The sequence below is a fragment of the Helicoverpa zea genome, chromosome 10, assembly GCF_022581195.2.
Source record: "Helicoverpa zea isolate HzStark_Cry1AcR chromosome 10, ilHelZeax1.1, whole genome shotgun sequence".
Classification (NCBI taxonomy): Eukaryota; Metazoa; Arthropoda; class Insecta; order Lepidoptera; family Noctuidae; genus Helicoverpa; species Helicoverpa zea.
In genome coordinates, this window is record NC_061461.1 from 7,177,844 (window position 1) to 7,198,601 (window position 20,758).

The window sequence follows — 20,758 nt, forward strand, 5'->3', positions numbered from 1 at the left end:
AATTAAGCACAAATAAAAAGAATCCGTGACTGAATCGAGAGCCAGTTGTTTTTGTTGCTTTGGAGTTCCAACTTTTTTATATTAGTGTGGGTTGTAGTGCGAGGCCCCCCCAAGCGCGAGGCCCTGTGCGATGGCACAGTTCGCACACCCCTAGGGCCGCCACTGCCCTTGGAAATACATTGCGATTATCTTAATTATACCTTTTCATGCAATACAAGATAACTATCATTAGAAGAATAACTTACTGAGATGAACATTTTTTTTTTTATAATACAACACCACGTAATTTTTTTTCTCATACAGTAACACTGTGTAATGGCCAGCCTGCCATTTTCTATTTTGTTATCGTGAGATTAGTGATCTCGTGCATTTTGTTTTGTTATTTTGTGAAAATGATTCGTAATAATTCTTCAGTTATTATTCCTGAAACAGTGAGTACGGTTTTTTTACTTAAGGGGGAATGATAAACTACCTCGATAGTCAATACAAAATGAAAACCATCCATGTGTGTACAATTAAATATTGGGTATTGCGGATTACGTTGTTGTGTCTTAAATTTGTAAACATGTCTTTGATGTCTTGCCTGAAATTATATTATTTTGTTTGGCTTAGTATTTGTATCATTTTCATAGACAGTGTGCCTGCCGATAACAATAGTGGGGTAGCTACCTACGTGTACTATTTGTAATAGTGATGGCATTGAAACTAACGTTATGTCTCATGGATCCGCCTCGTGATTGCATCAAATCATTGGTGGCAACAAGTACCTACTTACTTATAGTTCAGTCCTACATATAGTCTAAAAGTTATAGTGTTTGCAGTTTGGCTATGTTCTAATCTCAACATACAAATACACATAATGCATGTAAGTGGGTGGTGTTATTGAATGAGTAACAAAACAATCGAACCATTGGTATAAAAGCTATTCAATTTACCTATAAGGAAAAACAAGAAAAACTGAAACGTTTACTTCAGTTTAGAACTTATACATAATGTGTGTAGGTAGATCATGATTTTACTTTTGCTAAAGAGAATACAACACAAAATGATTGAAAACTGTCACACTTACTACAGTTCAGATATAGTCAGTAATTGTGCCTGTTGAGCTTAAATTCCCTCTACAATTTGCTTGTCTAGCAGTTTCTCTCAGTCTATGATTATAACCCCACTCGGTTATAAACATAGATACAATCTGTCACACACGCACATAACACATTGTTTCTGTACCAATAAGAAGAACTGTGGGGATGGAAACACACAGTGAAGTAGTTGATATTATGGTCAATCTTTGTGTCTTTTTTCAAAATTTACCTTGTATGCAAAACTTCGTAGACACATAATATTTTGCCAGTTGCTGCACTGAAACGAATTCTAGGTATCATTGAGCTTGAATATTAGTTGAGTTGCTGTACACATTTAACTCCACTTTTTGCATGACATCACGTTAAAAAATATATTTTGTAAACTGAACTTTTTCTTTATTTGTTTTTATTACTTTGTTTCAGATGCCTTCGTCTGTGCTTTCAATGAAGTCTAGTGAAGCCCAAAGGGTGTCTTGAACACTACTTTAGTTAATTCAATTAGTTTTATAATTTTTAGTAATTAAAATATTACTTAATTTTATTATTTTTCTTGTTTCATAATGTTGTCACACTGTATTGCCAACTAAAACAATCTTATCTTTTCTGCTCAAGATAAACACCATTCAGGTTTTTGTATATTCTCAAGACAGTTGTCTTCACAGTAGATAAGTGATTTTTTGTTATTTTTATTCTTTTCTTAAAATTATACAATGGCTTCAAGTGACCCTGAAATTAAGGATGGATTCACACTTCCTGCTTGGATGAAAACTAAACCTGTAAAGTAAGTACCCATAGCTACTATCCACTAACATTAATCAACAATGTAGGAAATATCTACTACAAAAATGACCTTCCAATATCCATATCTTATTGCATTTATGGAAGGGTCCTTTGTGTATTAGATGCTTCCTACATTATATTGTTAGAATATAAATTGTACTGTGTGGCACAAGTTCCAGTAATCTGTGTTAATTTGAATTGAATTTTGTTGATGAATAATCCAACTTATTGTTTTTTGTTAATGTGCTGAGGCTACTTCATGATGATTTAATGAAGTTGTGAATGTCTAGAGTTCTTTCTAAATGCCAATAAAACCATATAATTTCTTTTTTACAAAAAACAAAATCTGGTAGAATCAAAAAGGTTGAAAGAACTTTAATTTTAACATTCTGCATTCAAGTTTTTCAATACATACATTTTTCTGCGTTGCTTAATATGACATAATATGCACCAAACAATAATAATTGCACCAAAATAGAATTCGTAATGAATGCAAAACTACGTTCTTGGCAAGTGCACATCTGTTGGCTTGGACAGACGATGATAGAAGGTTTGCATGCTTTCTAAATAAGTTCACATTCTTATGGAATTATTGTATGAAGATGTGATGTATGTTTGCTACACATAATCTACCTTTTGTGTCGTCATTCAGCTCTTATATAAGTATCTATAACATAGGTACCTACATGTGCTTGTTTACTTCTGTCTACTTGAGAGGCATAATATCTTGTATTTGTGTTTGAAGAGGTAGCTTTAAATTCTATGAATAGTTATAGTACGAGATTATCGCTATTTTCAATCGCTTCAGTACCTCATACTAATGTTCAGCTACCCTTCTCCAGTTATTCAGTTCCTATAATCCAAGCTGGATAAGGAAATAAAATCTGTGACAATCATAGATAATATACCGTTTGAAAGTTTCCAAATGCATTGTTATTTTCTTATGATTTATTAATAGATTATGACGCCATATATGTTTCCAAGCGCATTAACTTGGGATTAGACTGATATGACGACATATTGTCAATAACGAATAACTATTATTTGGTATCAATTATTGCACGTGCATTGATTTGAGATTCAATTGCTTATATTGTAACGATTTATGTGGGCATTGAATGAAAATAGTAACCAAACAAACCTAAATCTGGATTATGTCTTAGGCCTCATTTACGGAGACGCGGGGCGTCGCGTGTGGCGTGGCGTCTCGCGGCGCGTCGTACGTTTTTTCTGTTTACGGTGGGGCGGCGCGTGAAGCGGCACGCATCATCGCACGCGTAAACACAAACTTATGGCAATATACGACCATGTTCATAGAGAAGCGTGACGGGAAGCGTGGCGGTGCCCGCCGCGGCGCCCGCGGCGTATCCTCTAGCGTGTAGCGAAGACTGACAGAAGATTCTTCATCGAGAATTGCCGCTGCGTGCGCCGCCGCGATAAACGCCGCGTGGGACGCGTCGGTGCCATCCGCGGGCTCGGCCGCAAAATATGCCCTAATTCAAACAAACGCGTCTAAAATCGCTTCTCCGTAAACGCACTCATACAATGCCATATATTTGAATTCAGTGCGGGCCGCGCCGCTCAACGCAACGCGCGACGCCCCGCGTCTCCGTAAATGAGGCCTTATACTTTCCTTATGGTTTGTCAGAGCTTTTCAATTATGTTTAAGTAGGTCGTTTGGTAGGCAGTATTGTTGCTGGCATTTTGCGGTAGCTGGAATTTCTATGACTAAAATGTAAACAAATTAGGTCATTCGTTATTCAATACAAAACGAGTCACTCACTCGGTTAAAGTAAAAATTCCATGTTTATGTTGTTTGTTATGTTATCGCGGCATTCAATTACTTCTGTGAGTAATATTAATAAAAAACAATATTTAAAAGCAAAATACTCCTAAATAGTTTTTATGTATAAATAATGTTCAGAAAGTGTGGATACGATAGCTAGGCGTAATTATGATAAAGACTGCTTGATTATTGAATCAGTAAATTAATCTAAATGCTAATTGATTCACGTTTATACCTTCCGTCGATTTATTTATCGATACGAGTACTTTCTAAGCCAAATTATAAAAATAACATATTATAATGCAAAAATGCAGTTCTTTAAACCAAATTATTATGTAATGTCTATAGTTTCTACTTAGGATTCCTAGTTTTATCCAATCTTTCTTGCTCATGCGTTAGGTAGATGTAGGTATGAGTAAGTTTTATTTTGATTGAACACTGATGGCAGCGACACGATTATTTGCATATTCTTTAACACTTCTACTTATAGTAGGTATCAACAACTTGTTTTGGTTCTCAGTAATACTTGGCGTGGGGGCTTGTCTCCGACGTCACAGAAAGAAATACCTGTCTGCATTTCTGTTTAACGCTTCTTAATAAACGAGTAACGTTGTATCGAAATTATTTTTATTTATCCTGCTCATGTAGGTACTGAATATATTTTGTCCCTTCTGCTATAGAACTATGGCCTTTTAATATATTTCATGTACCTATTTGCTCACTATCTACAATAGTAAGAATCAGCTCCAACAATCAACTCCTCCTTTTTGGGCGGGCTGGCTAACATTTTACATTGGATTAAGCAACTAATGACGTCGGCTTTTATTAATGTAAGTAACAGGCTTACATTGAAAACTTACATGATCTTTGTAATAACAACAGCTTTTGTTATATTATATAAAATACTTATAGATATAGGTAAGAATTCCCAGGAGGCAAATTGTTTACATAATAGCACAATGATTTCATCCATGTTCTCAATCTTACAGATAAAAAAAATACTCAAAGAAGTAAGTCTATGAATGATGAGAACAGAAAAAGATTTGCTTGTCATAGCAAAGACACGAGGCGTGGTTGTACTTTCCTAATTAGAAAACGAATCAATCTATTTATAGAGTCAAATATCTGAAATAATTATTATCAATATCATATCCAAAGAAATATAACTTTACATTGACGTCACTTAAACTATTTTGATAACATCAATAGTGGCTTATAATAATTCTTATGACGTTTGTATTTGTTTAGTCAATACCTACTATTGAGGTCAATGTGTTCGAAGTGATCATCGCGGTAAATGAAAGGCAGTTTTGTATGTACCTAACTAATAAACATCAAGGCAAGTATTTTATATCCAAGATGTTTCGAAATGTTCTTCCTTCGTTAATTTAATTAATTTTTACTGATACCTGCTGTCTGCAGTCATTAATTGTTAGTGCAGTTAACTTTTTGTTATGTGTAACATTGACACCAATTGTTATGCAGTTGTTTTGGCTAATATTTTGTTACACTGTGCTCCGATAGTGCGGTGCCATTGTTGCGATTTCGATTCGATTCTCTTGTGCAAGTTAGTGGTTGCTGGGCGATACGAGCGTTGTCAAGTTCTTTGATCCTTTAAACTTTAAAGGGAGAAGTCTTAGAATTTTGAAATCTTTTTATGGACAAATACCAATATCGTGATGTGATCAATTTCTGATAGTGTCACCTTATGTTATGAATGTGTTTTTCGATTCAGAGGTGAAAGTATCGATATCTTATCATTTACCTTTTATTTATAGGTATGTATTTTCTTAAAAGTTCTGTTCAATAGTCAATATCATTGACAATAGTCAATTCCGGCAGTAACTTATTGTTATTGAATTGTCGTTCTTGATATAAAGGTTAATTACCATCAAGAATGAAAACATATAAATAATAATGTTTGTTGCTATTTCAGAAATATTCCACAAGTTCCATTGACGCTCTCGAATGAAGTTTATAAACAGTTTATAATATGATGTGTGAATGGATGCTTGTTATGGGAAATGTACATTTAAATCTTTGTTTTGATTTAAATCATATGCAAGATGATCTATTATTTTACAAATCTGACACAGTTGACTTCTAACAAGCTAACAGGGAAATTCCTTAGTTGCGCTTTTGCCAGGTCGGGGTACAGTAATAGTTATAGTTATTTTAGCCTTTTACCAATCTTTCAAGATTATTTATTTCTGTATGGAACATACGCTACTAATGTCTATTGAGATTTTATGGTAGGATGATATTATGTTGATATGTGGGCAGGAAAAGTATTTTTATAGGAAAGAGCACTTGCATCATAGTGACATACCTACATATTTTTTGAAAAAAAAAAAAAAAAAAGTTATGATGTGATGAGTTGCTATCATACCTAAGTGACTATGTTTATCCTCTTTATCGTTATTTTTTTCGATAAAGTGGTTATCGAATTATCGGTCTGAATCAAAAATACATGCTCAACTTTCTAGAATTTTTTTTTTAGATATTGAAACGTAAATCGTCTTTTCAGAAAACTGCGCTGACATAATAATATGTAAATAGGGCGTAAAGTTTAAAATAATCTTCCATAAAGCTATAATAAATTACAAACCCATTTTTCCGACTTTCTGCAAATATTGTGTTGATTTTCCTAATTAGAACTTAATGGAACCTAACCGATTGCAGAGAATTCTAAAACGCCACTTCTCCCGAACTTTAATCAAATTGACAATATATTTAAGATAGGCATTGTTTATTCTAATGTAATCTCCGCCCACACGGAAAGTGTTATCGGTCTTTAATAACTTTGTTATGGAGATAGCCTAAGTCTTATTTTTTTTATAATACCTAACAAAAAATATGATGTCGTCGCGTCATATATTTTGATGGAGCTTGTTTTGGGCTACAGGTTACAGCGCTCTTTAGTTTCAAACCATTATATTTCAGTCTGTGACACAAATATTTCACGTTGTATTTTAGCCTTTATTGGCGAGTGGCCCCGCGTTCTTTGGCAAAGGTTTTAGCCGAAGGTTCATTGACATTTATTTTTAAGAAAGTTTATTTATTACATTTTTAGAATTACCGACTTATTTACTGTTATGTTTTTGGGAGGACTTTGACTGCTTGATGATGAATGTACAGGATAGTGAGGAAGTCTATGTGGGTGGGGATTTTAATGGTCACGTAGGAAGACTGAGCGATGGATATGAGAGAGTGCATGGTGGTAGGGGTTTTGGAACCCGGAATGCAAGCGGCGAGACATTACTTCAAGCTGCCAGTGCCTTCGACCTGGCCATAACAAACACGTGGTTCAATAAACGAGAGGAGCACCTCGTGACATATAAGAGCGGCCACCACGCGACACAGATAGATTACTTCCTAGTGAAGCGGAGTAGTCTATGCTGTGTCAAAAACTGCAAAGTGCTGCCAGGCGAAGCACTAGTCACTCAGCACCGACTTGTGATTCTGGATGTCAAAGTGACTGTGTTGCCCAAAAGCAACAAAGATCGGCCCCCTCCAAGGATTAGATGGCGTATGCTAGAGAAGGAAGAATGTGCTGATGTATTTAGGAGTCAGGTTGTGGACAAAATTTCAGAAATGAAGGAGATGGAAGGTAGATGTGTGAATGAATGTTGGAGTGAAATGGCAAGCCATATAAGGGAAGTCGCAAAAGACGTGTGCGGAGAGTCGAGAGGAAAAGGTTTGATAGATAGAGATACATGGTGGTGGAATGATGAGGTACAAAAGGTTTTGAAAGAAAAGAAAGTAGCATTCAAAGAGTGGCAGAATGTTGAAATAGTGAATGCAAGTCTGAAGGATGACAGAAAGAGAATCTACATGGAATGGAAGAGGAAAGCAAAGAAGGCGGTAGCAGTTGCCAGAGCTAAGGCGCAGGAGAGGTTGTACAACTCCCTGGACAGTCCAAGAGGCCAAAAAGAGCTCTACCGTATTACGAAAGAGAGAGAAAGACGATCGAGGGACATAACCCACATAAAATGCATGAAAGATGAATCTGGCAAGGTTTTATGTAAAGATGAGGAAATAAAAGAGATATGGAAGGTTTATTTTGAAAAGCTTATGAATGAAGAGAATGTTTGGAATGGAATACTCGAAGAGGCACAAGTAAATAAGGGATTGGTAAGAGAAATTAGCATGGATGAGGTTGAAAGAGCGCTTGGAAGTGTGAAAAATGGAAAGGCCTTGGGCCCTGATGATATACCAGCTGAAGTATGGAAGGTATTAAAGAGGAACGGATGTATGTGGCTAACTTTATTCTTCAATAAGTTGCTGCATGAAGAAGTCATCCCGCAAGAATGGTGCAGTAGTTCGCTAGTGCCCATCTTCAAGAATAAAGGATGTGCAAGATTGCGGCAACTATAGAGGGATAAAGCTCATGTCGCATACTATGAAGGTATGGGAGAAAGTGATAGAGAAAAGAGTGCGAGAAGAGAGTGAAATTACCCAAAACCAATTTGGGTTTATGCCAGGTCGAGGGACAATGGACGCCATCTTCGCACTTCGCCAATTGTGCGAGAAGTACAGACGTGTGCACAGGAATCTGCACATGGTGTTCATTGACCTTGAGAAAGCGTATGATAGGGTGCCTCGGGAAGTGTTGTGGTGGGCCATGAAAGAGAAAGGTGTGCCTGGGAAGTATGTGGAGTTAGTTCGTGCGATGTACAGGCAGTCCTGTACGTATGTCCGATCGTCGGCCGGCAATACTGACCAGTTCAGTGTGGCTGTGGGCCTGCACCAAGGGTCTGCTTTAAGTCCTTACCTCTTCCTGCTTATTATGGACGCCTTGACGGCGGACATACAGGAGGAGGCACCCTGGTGCATGCTGTTTGCCGACGACATCGTCCTGGTTAGTGAAGACGGACCTGAGATCCAGAGCAGATTGGGGAGTTGGCAACAGAGACTGGAGAATGTTGGCTTAAAAATCAGCAGAACCAAGACCGAATACATGTTCTGCGATTTCGGCGGCCTCTCCAGTCCTGAAGCCATAGCGCTTGATAACGCACTTCTTCCAGTCTGCTCCGATTTCCGGTACCTCGGTTCGCTTATTCAGGGCGATGGCGAAATAGATCGGACAGTTACGCACAGAATTAACGCAGGATGGATGAAATGGCGGCAGGTAACGGGAACAACTTGTGACCCTCGTATTCCCCTTAAACTTAAGGGGAAAATTTACAAGAGTATGGTCAGACCTGCTGTCTTGTATGGATCAGAGTGCTGGCCCACAAAAGCGACGAATGAAAGACAATTGCATGCGGCAGAGATGAGAATGTTAAGAGGTATGTGTGGAGTTACGCGAATGGATAGAGTGAGGAATGAGTATATAAGAGGAAGTTTGAAAGTGGCGCCGGTATCAGAAAAACTGCGTGGAAACCGGCTGTCGTGGTATGGGCATGTGATGCGGAGGAATGAGAGTCATGTTGTGAGGAAGGTGATGAGTATGGACGTGGACGGATATAGTGGAAGAGGAAGACCAAAAAAACGATGGATGGATTGTGTGAAAGTAGATATGGTAAGAAAGAATGTTACTTGTGAGATGACGGGAGATAGAGGAGTATGGAAGAAGAAAACATGCTGCGCCGACCCCAAATGAAATTGGGATAAGGGCAGGAGGATGATGAATTACTGTTATGTTAATGTACTCTGGTCCGCGACGGATATTTATTTTATTTATTCCTTTATTTCAGGCAACTAGGGCCCATAAAAATACAAATACACATATATCGTACATTACAATACTTATAAACTAATACATAAAAAAAAAAACACCATATCAATATATAAATACAATACTATATCTATAAAAACTTAAACATACTATAAATACATAACAAATTAATATTCTTAAAACTAATGCACACGATGTGTCGGCGTCGTGTTACGCTGACTGGTGTCACGTAGCCGGCCACGAAACCGGCGATAAACAACACCCTTCGGCCAAAAATCTTCCTTGAGGACCTTCTCGAGACCTTGTGTCGGAATACGCGCCACGAACGAGTTAAAATTCGAGTTGTGACGCGGCACCAATCTCTCGACCCTCAAGGTCCAGTTTGTTTTGACGCGCAGATACTCTACGACCTCCTCAACCTTCGTAGAATGGTGCAGCCTGGACACGTACAGCAGCGTCGTTGGAATAGCTGGACGCAGCAGCATATTGGGCCCCGCCAGCGCAGTACCGCACTGATTCCGACAAGGAGGTTTCTTCTTCTTCTTCCTCTCGACCTTGACGAACCCATCCTTGTCGCACGTGTCGACCTTGGGACCTTGCCTTCTCAAAACCTGGTTTGGTTTCGATCGGCTCTTCTTACCCCCTTTTGTAGTTTCCGCTATTTTAACCTGGGAGTTTTGTGGCTCAATAGGCTTCTTAGCGGCTACAATTGCTGCGTAGGCTCGTTTGGGGGTTGACGAACCTACACGAGTCATCGTCTCTACCGGTGTCGAGGCAGGGACGGCGGCGGCACACGTTGCAACGCATGCATTCTCGGCAGTAGATGACGCATTCGAGCCCGCCGACTCGAAACTGCAGATGGAGGCATTTTGCGCCCCGCGACGCGTGTTCACATTACTGTCGCTGGCGATAGGTGACCTACTTGCAGAAATTGTGTTGCGCAATGCTACTACTTCTGCCCGTAGATCACTGATGGTGTTGTTGGACACCTCCAGCTGAAGCTGCATCTCAGCCTGGCTTTGCTTAAGGAGTGTGATATCCTTCAGCAGCCTGGTGACATCTACGTGGTCGAACGTGACGGGAGGAAGCTTATGCAGGTCCTTCGCCACGAAATCGGGCACGTCATCCGGGTCGGTCTCCTTCAACAGCGTGACGATGTCCTGGAGACTCTTCTCTGTGCCATCCCTTCGACGAGACGGCATCTGGCTAACTTTGCCAAGAGTAGTGAAAAGCAGCAGTTTAGCACTGCTAATCTCATCTTCCTTGAACGACGTCTTGCAGATCTGCAAGATGCTAACCTCGTCCATGTAATCTATGGCATGTTTGATAAATGCCAACACTTCGTTGGCTATGAGCGTTTGTGCACTCATAGCGAAAACCGGGCAGCGGCTATAGCCGCGCAATTCGCGAATTAAAAATTCATACAGTGCAGCGCACACATGCGCTGCACTGTGCGTGCAGTGCGTGCAGTGGATGTGTGATATTGGCTAGCGATTCTGTGGTGAGCCGATTTCTATTTCAAGTGCAGTCTGCCTAATTCTTCTTAAATTTCGTAACACGCTTGTGTTACCAATGTTATTGACATTGTCACGGAATCTCGTTTCGTGGAAATTTCGATAGAAACTAATCACGCCTGCCAAGAGCTACGTAGCTTCTCAGTGTGCTATTCTAAGATTCCGGTTATAACCTCAGCACCTATAGTTGCGCATGTCATGCCTTGTGATATATTCTTGTAGCGAGGCGCGAGGGAGTGCGCTAATCAGACGCTCTCATTGGTCAACACAATCGTGACATCACAACGGCTTGTTATTACATTTATTTTCAAAGTGACGTATCAGTATGGTTTTATCGTAAACTTGTTTGCCTATCACTAGGGTATAAAAACGAAAACTTGAGCGTTTCATTTTAGTTACTTACGTAGAGCGTATAGCGTCACGTCTTACGTTGTGTTCATTAGTTCTGAACGGATTCTTAATAATTTCCTTATATATCAACGCCTCTCCGTGTTAGTGACCGGACAAAGCACTGTGTAGACCGAAGTTAATAAACCAATTAAAAGTACCTTTGTAAAAATGTTCAAAAAGAGGAACATGGTGGCTCAGTTCAACAACATCTTATCGTGAGTGTCGATGTATTGCCTTCAGGTTGACCGACAATAGTATCAATCTCTTAAACAATTATTGTCCATTGTTATATTATAACATGTTTGTGAGGGTACAATTCTTGTTTGTTATCTAATCACCGTGAGGCACTGAAATCTAATTCACAATTGTTTGTCTGCAGAGAGTTCGAACCATTCGCTGGATCGCCGCCCGCTCCTGAAGATTCATTCTTCTACATCCGATACCCCAAGACCGACGTGTTGTTTGGGAAGCCAAGATTCGACCAAGAGGCCCCCAAAGTGTATGCCGAGCAGTCTAACGAAGTCAAGGCCCCCTCAGCTTATAACATAGTCAAGGAGAAAGACTGGTCGAAGCACACGAAACCGTGCCAAGACGTGCTCCACGGCATTGCCCCAATAAACACATCTGGTAAGACCACTATGAAAATTACAAAAGGTTATCGAATGACATTGACATTGAACAGTACACGGCAACACTTTTATTTAAATTCTATCGAATGACTTGTGGTATGTTTAAAGTTGTTGCTATGTAGTTACCTACTTTAACTGCTGCATAATTTAAAAGAAACGAACAGTTAAGTTGAAATATATTGAGATAATAAAGCACTAATAGAAAATTATCTCACGAAAGAACATCAGGCATTGTTAAATCTAAACAAAGCATTGATACTATTATAATGTCCCAAGCATTTGTTTGTAAATAATCACGCTTTACATAGTTGATATTATGCACATGACGTCAGGCTACAATCGTAGTTGCATTTATTACATGTTGTAACGTCTAGTTTTAATTGCGTGTGTTTATTTTCAGTTAACTCTGTTACTTCTAAGCCGAAGCCAGCGGGCACCGACGACGGATTCAAAGGCGAGGGCGCGGCATGCGGCACTTCGATTGTCAAGGTTGGTAGCCTATTGCAGCACAAATACCTTCTATACTTATATCTACTTTCAATTTGACTCTGATGCATGACGCAGTCTTCTAGATTTATATCTCGGTTGGCAAACGGAAATTCCACGTCATAATTGCTTACTTGACATATGATATTGACTTTCATGACAAACAATTTACTATGCATGTGCTTTGAACACGACTTAGCTAGGTATATGGCTTGTTATTGTGATTGTTCGAAGAAAATAACGTGACTAATTTATTTAACATTGTTTGGACATGTCGCTTACTGCATATGTTTTTCTATATGATATGTTTTTCTATATAATGAATATAATCGTAACTTTACCGGTTAATAAAAAGTTTATCAACACATAAAATGGGCTTGTGTACCTGTTTCTATCGCACGAGCCGTTTGATAACTCGCTCTGGTGATTAGCAATGATGTTTTGAATTAACTCTTATCTTCAACCTATTTTGTTGAGCTTGCAATTTTTTTCAGCTATTACATCATTTTATATGTAGGTATAGATGGGTTCGATTTTATATACTTGGATCTTAATTATCAAGTAAACAAAGCTGTTTATTTTGCAAGATTGCACTATCAGAGATTCCTCTACTCAAATAGTTTGTACACAAACATATACGCAGTTCTAGACTTCAATTATGTGCTATACAATACAAATAGGTAAAAATTCTAGAACAATTTCGTGACTATTATTATGTACTCATGTTTCATGTATCTGATTAGCTTACTAGAAATACATAGAATTTTGACATTAGCCCCATACAAGTAATATCAAACTCCTTTGTAAAGTAACCAAATTGATAAATATGAATTATATTGGGAACAGCCGTTACTAATATGCAAACCACATCGGTAACCATCGGTGACCTGTATTTTTAACCTACTTCCCAAATAGGAGGTTCTCAATTCGTCGGGATCTTTTTACGATTTTTTTTCTAAGCATCTGATTAACTTATAACCTTTTTTGTTTATAGGTGGCTCATCAAATAATATCATCGAAGTCGTCTCGCGGGTTCACTGTGGCTTCCCCTGAGGAGGAGCACGCGGTAGCTCCGGAGATGCACCAGTACAGCTTGATGCACCGCCGTGGTAGTAAGAGCCTTCCCGCCACGCCGGCGCACTCGCCGCCCGGCAGCCCTTCCAGCCGCAGGAGGATTAATGGCAACCGGTCAGTACAGAAATAGACAAATGGGAATCAGGGAAATAGGTTTCATCCTGCGTTCTGTAGGATTTTAGTATCGATGCCCAATTGACGAAAAAGGGGGTGATTCATGTCATGATCCATGTCATGTCCATCCATGTCTCCTTCCGCTAAAGGCTGACTTTGTGTAGGACAGATAATCGGGTCGATTTTTTATAGGACTTTTTGACCGACTTTATAGGACGTGTGGGTTGCACTATTGCAGTACGTTCTATGTTACGCCTAAAAAAATGTGGTCACCAATTATCTCAGTCGTGGGCTGACAGTCTTATTTCAGACGTCAAGGTCAAAGTGTCCTTACGATCTCTTAGAAAAAAAAAATCACCTTTGTCTGAATTCGTTAACAATAATAATAAGCAAGAATATCTTGGAACAAGATATTTTAGAGGTGTGTCTCTCGAAACTTGCTTGTCACCCGTTATTCTGGTTTTATAACATTAAACACTACCTGAATGTCTAGACCAAAACTGGTTGTTGTTTGTTCAGGATATTTCTCAAAAAATGTACAGCTCATATTTATTTATATTGTTTTGACTCAGAATACGAGATCGTCCGTACTTATGAACTTTTAATGAGTTAAATTGATTACTTCTTGATAGTATGCAAGGTTATTTAAAATTTTAATGTTGATATTTACTGTTGTGTACCTACATTCGCAGAAATGTCAGTGATAAGATTACGTTCAAACATGTTTAATGTCCCAATTAAAACAATCGGTATTTGGTAAAATTTCATGAAAAAAAAAGTATTTGTTTTTTACCTAAAAATCCCCTCTAAGAATTACACAGAGGTTAACATTCATTAACTTATCTAGTGTCAAGATAGTAAAATGGTCGGATTTGTTTTGCGATTTTATAGATATTGTAAGCCATTCAGTGGCGGTTAGCACATTCGTCACTCATTATACCGGCATCCAAAGCCAACCAATTATTCCAATTGTTGAGACAATAAACTGACTTAAAAGACATAATTGCATATTAATAACTCTTTCTATTAAATCACCATCAACCTAATTGTGTTAATTTCTAATTAGTAACTACACATTAATAAACCTAATGAATAATTGTTTATTTGTTACAGTTTCTTTACATCGCCTTACGAACCAGTGGAGGACGGTAGCGCACATCGGTCGTGGTTGTCTATGGCGTTGCTGGGCTTGAAGAAAGATCTCACCACGTCGACCTCCACGCTGGCCGAAGAAGACAGTCTTGAAGTTCACACGCTCGCTCACGGTATGTAGCTGTTTTAACTCACGTTTTCACAATTATTATTACTTTAATCGTCTTGAGTATATTAAACGATCTTAGTAACCTTGTTATCAGAATTGATACAACTGCATGAACTTAAGTTTAATTACTGTTCAGTCGCGACTTTGTCCGCGTGAGTTTTTGTTTATCCAAAGTAGTGTAAACTCGCTGATAAAAAGTCTATGTATTGTCAAAATTTTGCAACTAAAATACAATTAAATATACTCGACTAAAATAACTAAGTAATGCATATTGAAAAACAGTTGTATTAACGAGGTCATAGCTCAGCATGAATGTCGAGATAACCCGAACCAAGATCTGGTTACTAAACGCGTTTTCAGCTGCATTCCAAACTAATATCAACGTATTATTTCCTCAGGTAACCTTGCGGAATCCGTAGAAAACCTCGGTCCATCGCCAAAGAGGAAAGAGACGCTCAACACCATGTCTCACGAGCCGACCACTCAACCAGCAAAGCCCGCGAAACCTCAAGCCTACCGGCCCAAGCCCTCAGAACTACGCGAAATGAACTTCTGGTCTCCAACCTCTATGTGAAACTACTGCGGGAGTTACGCTTTACTATGCTATGACCACATTAATTGCGTAACTCTTAGCTTAAGGAGTAAATAATACACGTCTCTCTAACGTGTTTAACGCACAATAGCGTACGAGTCCCGCTGGACTATGAAGTTATGCAGATTATTTTTTTCTGATAGCTGTATGTTCTTGTGACTTTCTCTACACTACAGGGTTTCGTCGTGTAGTGTAAGGTAGTAAGGCTTTACGAAGCAACCGAGATTATTTTGTAACCTGTATTTCTGTCGGGGTAATTTTCAAAGCTGTCTGTTTGCGTTTGATAGTTTTGCCGCGACAATTGACACAAAGGGGTTCCCTAACTTGACATCTTAAATATTTTCTGCTGTATTCCATTATTATTAGGCGTACTGAGTAGCTCATTTTATAAACAATATTTGTAGTCATTGTTCTTGGGTGTATTTTAAGAATTCATCGAGGTTAGTTACTATCTTAGTGTGTCCAATTTCTTCATTATTTGCATAGGGATAATTATGTTACGTAACAACAGATAAATTGATCTATCTTTATAATGAAGTCGTTTGATATTAAGAAATAATGTTTATTATCCTTAAATAATATTTTGTGACCTTACACTATGGTAATAATCGATATTATTATTTTGTATAAGAATGAATTCTATGAGTGCATGTAATTATGTATGACACGTTCTGATATGAATTATGTGATCTTATTTATTTAAAAAGCGCGTATTTTTTCGAATTCGGAAACATTGTGTATGTATTGTGTATTGAAACTTGTATTATATAAGACTTAATTAAACGTATTTTTATAATAAAAGAAAAAAGTTGAAAGCTATATTGTCAAACGCATAATACATTTATATTATTTGAGCAGAACTTATAAGATTGTGTTTAGATTTAACGATATTCTTAAATCCATTTTCTTACTGATAATATTTCTAAGCACAGGTTTTACCACGAAGACGATATTTAAATAATAAATATTGTTGATCTACACTAACACTGATGTTTTTATTTCATTTCACATTACTGGTGTCATGCTTTTACCAGAAAGAACCACCCTATATACCCACCCATCAAATTTCTGACCGCGAACGCACAGCTAAGCACACATTTGGGTACAGCACCCGCCGAACGAATCGAATTTCTACAAACATGAAATCGACCAAATCTATAAGAACCCCAGAAATAAGGACGAATTCAGATGTCATCAGGATTCAACGCAGCTGACAGTTACGTATGGCAGTTCAGCAGGTGTAAAGGAAATACGACTCCTTCGGCGTTCGGCTCAGATATGTGTGCGGGGCAAGCGTTCGCAGCGTTCATCTCCGATAGATGTGCAGATATGCGATGACAAACATAACGAGAATGCAATCATGAATATTATAAAACGCCCTGTATTGGTATTTTACCAGACAGCACCATAGTAGTCCGTTTTTATGCAAAATGGAACCACTCGACAAATTTCATTTTTTACTTTTTTTGAAGAATACTATATAATGTAAAACTGGTGTAAATTCTTATACAAAATTTTAATATACCTTCTTTCCAAGGGGGAAATCATGTGGTTCTTTTTTGTATAAGAATTTAGACCACTTTTACATTAGTATTCTTCAAAAAAAGTAAAAAATGAAATTTGTCGAGTGGTTCCATTTTGCATAAAAACGGACTAATCCCTACATCTCTGTTGTTATAAATTATTTTTTAACAAATGTGGCAGTTAGGTATTCACCTTTAAATAAGAACAAGATCCTATATAAAATATAGATCAGGTAGTCGCCTGCTCTCGTTTTATAATTTTAAAATCATAATATGATTACGTACGTTCTCGCTACCGCTCCACGTCTTATCAATCACTCAATATAACACGGCGATCATCAATCATTTCCTCGATAATGGATTTTATTACTTTCAATTGTGGTTCGGTAGGTTAAGCTAGAGATTGTTACTGGGTATAATATTCATTTTTTTAATAAAACAAATCACCAGTCGTTACATAAAAGTTCCTGTTGCGTGACAAACCTTCGTTTACATTACTGCGATTACGGACCATTTTTGTTTTATTTTTATAGCTAACTTTACCTTTTTTTTTCTGAAATTATGATACCATAATAATGTAGTTACCTGTTTCGTGTTTAAAGGGTAATTAGGAACCTACAAGTAAACTAAATTTATGACAAAACATTGATACGCGTCGCCATCAACTTTTATGAGAACTATTCCTCCCACAGCACCCATGTTCCGTAAGGACCTGCGTAAGGCGGAAGGTAAGGGTGCCACGACTCTTCCCAAGCCACACCTAAAAGAAGGCCACTTATCACCACTATTGCCGGATATTATGTAGGCTTTTTTGATGGAAACTAAGAATGCAAGATCTAAATAAGGTGAACAAGTTATATTGTTATAGGTAGCATTTACGTAAGGCAGGGCTACACGCGATCTAAGGCACGCACATTTCGTGAAACCTTTGAAAGCCTTTGCGTTTATAGCTTGCTTGTTCAACTGTAATTCGTGGACGGGCCGTCGATTCATTCAGGTCACGACATAAAATCACGCATCAACTGAAACTTGCTATGTTAGTTTATGTGCTTGTTTCCTTACAGGGTGCGGGGTTGATAAGGTTTCTATACGGAAATCCGAGTGCGTGCAGATATAGGTGAAATATAGCCACGAGCTTGTTTTTTATTTTTCAAAGAGCTTAAATATTTGGGTATAATTAACCACTATTTAAGAGGTCTGTATTAAAATAAAATTTGGGCCGTTGTTACCAAGTGAGCGTTAATGCTTATTGTGGTATTTACCTCTTATTTTGTAATTTTAGTTATTGATAGCGTTTAAGTTAACTTAATGACATTGACCTATTAACTCGACTTATCGTGAATATTAGGTCACGAGGTTATTTATTATACCTACATAGATGTACCTATCTTGTTTGCTATTTTGTATACTTATATTAAGTCTTATATCCACAGGTATACCTATAGCATGCAGGTAGGTAGTACAACCATTTAATGCAAAATATATTCTTCATTTTGTGAGACAAAATGTACTAAGCACCTACGAAAATCTGGAATTATAACGCCTACTTCAAAGGAATTATAAGTTCTTAAAAACAAATAGCTTCCCAGATAAAGCCCTGTTTTCTCATAATTTTTCTTCCGACTTTTTAATTAGTCTCGTTTCATTACTCAAATCGGATTTGCGTTCGCGCCCGTGGCTTTTAAGGGACGCCTAATTTTGTCGTCAGAAAAAGAAATATCCGGAGGTACGAATAAAAGTCTTATTGTCAAAATTGCTGAGTAAAATGCCAGTTTTAAGTAATACTAACCTAACCTAACCTAATTAAGAGCTTATCTAATTGAGTCTACTTATTGAAATAAATAAGATATTTGTAAATTTAGGAATAAGCACAGCCTAGATTACCTTAATAGTCACGTTGAATAGGCAGTTATGCTTATTCAGCTGAAAAAAAAAACTTAAAGCAGTTCTTATGCAATTTTATATGTATTTTGGAGAGTGTGTTTTTGTTAGAATTACTGTTGTTTCCTACTTCGCTTGTTAGCCGGGTACAATTGGCTCGGACTGGGGTCGATAGCTATGGTAGATTGCAGTGCGTGTGTAAACCCGATGATGCTTTTCAATTTAGGCCCCGGGGCTCTAACGTAGTGCGCAATTTCAACACCGACATATACAGCTGCGATTTTCTGAATGCTACAGGAAAATCTGATTGGATCTCTACCTGGGTTCAGGAATTTTATGCCGTGTCTATTACAAACATTTGCGTTTATTTGCCACTACAGTAACTTTGGCTTTGGCTGTTTCATAGGCATATGATTGTAAATGGGTTTGGTCACTGTCACGTTTTTAGGGTTCCGTACCTCGAAAGGAAAAAACGGAACCCTTATAGGATCACTTTGTTGTCCGTCTGTCTGTCTGTCTGTCTGTCTGTCAAGACCCTTTATCTTAAGAACGCGTGGACGTATCAAGCTGAAATTCACATGAAATACTCGGGTCTATTGTCCCTTTAGGCTGTGAAAATATCAAGCTTTTAAGCCAAGCCAATCAAAAGATACAACCGATTATGTCGATATTTTCAACAAATTCTCGACACTCGCAAAGGAATCAAAACCTACAGGGTACTTCCCGTAAACTCAGAATCTTGAAATTTGGCATGAAGCATTGTTATATAATGCAAATATAGGAAAAATTGCGAAAATCTCAATTTTTTTTGTTATATAATATAATAAAAATATTTTAATAAAATGAAACTTACTACCTTATTTCTCACGAACGAATAAAGGTACCAAATTGAAATTTATACCAAATACCTAGGTCTATTGTCCCTTTAAGCAATGAAAAAATCAAACTTCTAAGTTAACGCGATCAAAAGATACAGCAGTTTTACCGACACCTTAGACGAATTTCCGTCACACGCTAGGGAATCAAAACCTACAAGGTACTTCCCGTGAACTCAGAATCTTAAAATTCGGCACGAAGCAAAGTTACATAGTACAGACTAGCTGTTGCCCGCAACTTCGTCTGCGTGGGCAATATAGAATCGTCAAAATACTACTTATCCCGTAGGTGCATTCTTTCACGTGACAGTATAATTAGGATTAGCACTTAGCAGTCGCATAGATTCATTGATCAAGGTTGTGTTGTGGATGTGACCATTTATCTAAATAAAAGAAGTAAAGTTTGTGACGTTGTTCAGCCAATTTGGAAAATTATTACGTATGGTGCGTAAGTAATTTTCACAGGAAACAGCTATAATCTATGTCTACATGCTTTGAGTCTGACAAAGCTGTCATTTGTACATTTTCTGCAGCTGCTGCGACTAATCAGAAGCCAGAAAGTCTGTCAGTCTTACCATAATATGGATATCGTCTTGTGTAGTTGACTGAATTGTAGATAGGTAGTCGCTCCAAGCAAAATATCGGTACTAAAACAGATTCGGTGACTGGAAGCCAACACCAACATAGTTGGGGAATAGCTGGATGGATGATAAAATGAGTCATCATCATCAGCAGGTGCATAGGGTAGGATAGTTTCACTTACTCATGGTAAGGCTGACCACACATTAGGCGTGCGCGAGCCTCGGGCGTGTGAGTAGCGCGGGCGCCGCGCGTGCGTCGCGAGCGCGTTGCGAGGATCGCGCACGCCTAATGTGGGGGAGGCCTAAGCCGGGACTCCACCGAAATGTTTGCATTATATAGTTCACGAATAGGCAAAATGTACGTATCTGTGAGAGTCCACTTCATGTGTTCGTACTTGAAACCTGTAGTTTTGCCAAGATTTTCAGAATGTACGCTCGCAATTTGTCATTTCTTGGTGGAGCCAGCAAATCAAAAGAAACATAAGTGTTGTACTGTGCGTCACTACCGCA

General features: G+C 38.1%; 1 protein-coding gene across 3 annotated transcripts; it reads left to right on the forward strand.

The window, feature by feature from the left end:
* Positions 1-282: 282 nt before the first annotated feature.
* On the forward strand, positions 283-16,372 carry LOC124633710. Of its 3 annotated transcripts, none has more exons than XM_047169018.1 (7): positions 283-431; positions 1,506-1,863; positions 11,612-11,859; positions 12,262-12,350; positions 13,342-13,535; positions 14,649-14,800; positions 15,195-16,372. In XM_047169018.1, exons 2-7 carry the CDS (start codon positions 1,793-1,795, stop codon positions 15,368-15,370), a joined length of 930 nt encoding a protein of 309 aa, XP_047024974.1. In that variant the 5' UTR covers positions 283-431; positions 1,506-1,792; the 3' UTR covers positions 15,371-16,372. The 3 variants fall into 3 exon arrangements, with proteins under 3 accessions (XP_047024974.1, XP_047024975.1, XP_047024976.1); XM_047169019.1 differs by lacking the exon at positions 283-431 and adding an exon at positions 739-865; XM_047169020.1 differs by lacking the exons at positions 283-431; positions 1,506-1,863 and adding an exon at positions 11,255-11,447.
* Positions 16,373-20,758: the final 4,386 nt, after the last annotated feature.